This window comes from Arachis ipaensis, chromosome B2 (genome assembly GCF_059453495.1).
Source record: "Arachis ipaensis isolate K30076 ecotype BB chromosome B2, ASM5945349v1, whole genome shotgun sequence".
In the NCBI taxonomy this organism is placed as follows: Eukaryota; Viridiplantae; Streptophyta; class Magnoliopsida; order Fabales; family Fabaceae; genus Arachis; species Arachis ipaensis.
In genome coordinates, this window is record NC_142437.1 from 98,515,929 (window position 1) to 98,517,957 (window position 2,029).

Genomic DNA, 2,029 nt, shown 5'->3' on the forward strand with positions numbered 1-2,029 from the left:
CAAAAAAGTATTGTGTCATCCATAAATTGTAAGTGAGACAACTCAATATTTTCTTTCCCAACCAACAAAGGAGAGATCCTTCCATGTCTTACTGCCTCTTCTACCATCCTATGAAGGACCTCAACAACAAGAACAAAAAGAAACGGAGAAAGAGAATCTTCTTGTCGTAAGCCCCATTCCATCTTAAAAGATTTAGAAGGCAACCATTTATGAAAAGCGACATAGACGCCGTGAACACACATTCCTTGATCCATCCTCACCATCTTTGCCCAAAGCCCATTTTCTGAAGTACAATATTCACAAACTTCTACTTGAATCTATCGTAAGCTTTTTGAAAGTCCAGTTTGATTATTGCCGATTTCTTCTTTCTTTGCTTCAACCATTGCACAGTTTCACACGCAATCAAAGCCCCATCATGAATCTTCCTCCCCTACACAAACGCACTCTAAGTGTCCCCTATTAAGTCTGGTATTACCCTTCTCATTCTCCGCACCAACACCTTCGAAATGACCTTATACACACACCCTACCATGCTAATCGGCCGAAGATCTTTAATCTCCCTTGCTTCTACAAACTTTGGAGCCAAAGTCACCCATGTAACATTAGAATCTCTTGGTAGCTCAGCTGACTGGAAGAAATCCATGACAGCTGTAGTAAACTCAGGACCAATTTTCCCCCAACACTTCTTTATGAAGTTCATATTGTAGCCATCACAGCTAGGGGCCTTAGACGACTCGCAATCCCAAACTGCTTCCTTTATTTCGTCAGTCGAAGGCATCCTCTTTAAGTCTGTAGCCTCCCCTTCCTGTATCTTGTTAACTAGGCCATCCTGAATACCTACCAAAGGTGACGCTTCCTGATGATACAAGTTCTTGTAAAAATCTCTTATTGCACTCTTAATCCTGCCTTGATTCCTCACTGATCTGCCACTTATCACCAACGCATCAATCCGATTACTTCTTCCTCTTACTGAGGCTAAATTATGAAAATATCTAGTGTTCTTACCCATGTACTTAGCATGTCGGGACCTTGACGTCTACTTCCAATAGATTTCCTTCCTAACATACCAACGCTTACAGAAGTTAACTAGAGCTCTCCTTCTTGCCTCCATAGTCCCATCATAAACTCCATCACTAGCCAAATCATCCAACTTCCTGATTTCATCTTCCAACTGCTGTACCTTCAAATCAATATCACCAAACTTCTCCTTGTACCATCTACTCAAAGGTATCGTCAAAGCCTTCAACTTTTCAGTAAATTGAACCTCTCCTAGACCCCTCCATTCCACCTTCAGCATTCTGAGAAACCCATCATGTGTGAACCAAGAATCCAGACTTCGAAATGGCCTCGGCCCCCCTCTTATTCTACTGTCCTCCACTATCAAAGGACAATTATCATATAAACCTCTTGTCCTACCTTTAAGCCGTATCTCAAGAAACTGTTCAAGCCATTCCAGGCTAACGAAGACTCTATCAATGTGACTGCAAGATTGGCCTCTGAACCATGTAAATTTGCGATCATTTAGTTCTAAATCCGCCAACTCCATATCCCGTATCCAGTCTCTAAAATCTTCCGCTGATGCTGTTAAAGCATTAGCTCCTTTTCTTTCTTCTACTCTCACAACCTCATTAAAATCCCCATATAACAAATTGGGACCTGGCATACTCCAGCAATAAAACTCAACTCCTCCCACACAGTTAGCTTCTCCTCCCTGACATGCGCACCGTACACCAAACAAAATGCACAATGAAAATTATTGCTCATCAACACCCCTTCCACACACAGCCACCTCTTCCCTTTATAACAATTACTCAACTTAAAAATTATTTTGTCCCACATTAACAATAGACCTCCAGAAGACCCTTTGGAACCCACATATTCCCAATCCATCCCATCATTTTCCCAAATTTGCACTACGTCAAACTTAGTAACTTCATTCTTCTTTGTCTCTATCAAGCCTAGTATATTCACATTATTTTTTCTCTTAAAATTTTTAACCATATGATGACTGCGCATCATGTTAGGTTTT

At 41.0% G+C, this 2,029-nt stretch overlaps 1 protein-coding gene across 1 annotated transcript; it reads right to left on the minus strand.

Annotated features, from left to right (window-relative positions):
• Window positions 1–1,036: 1,036 nt before the first annotated feature.
• LOC107627499 (uncharacterized) lies at window positions 1,037–1,663 on the minus strand. The gene has a single exon (XM_016330329.1). It carries the CDS (start codon window positions 1,661–1,663, stop codon window positions 1,037–1,039), a length of 627 nt encoding a protein of 208 aa, XP_016185815.1.
• Between the last annotated feature and the right edge of the window lie 366 nt (window positions 1,664–2,029).

Bases quoted from the DNA above. Each gene is read 5' to 3' on its own strand.
- LOC107627499 (XM_016330329.1), bottom strand. From the start codon at position 1,663: ATGCCAGGTCCCAATTTGTTATATGGGGATTTTAATGAGGTTGTGAGA.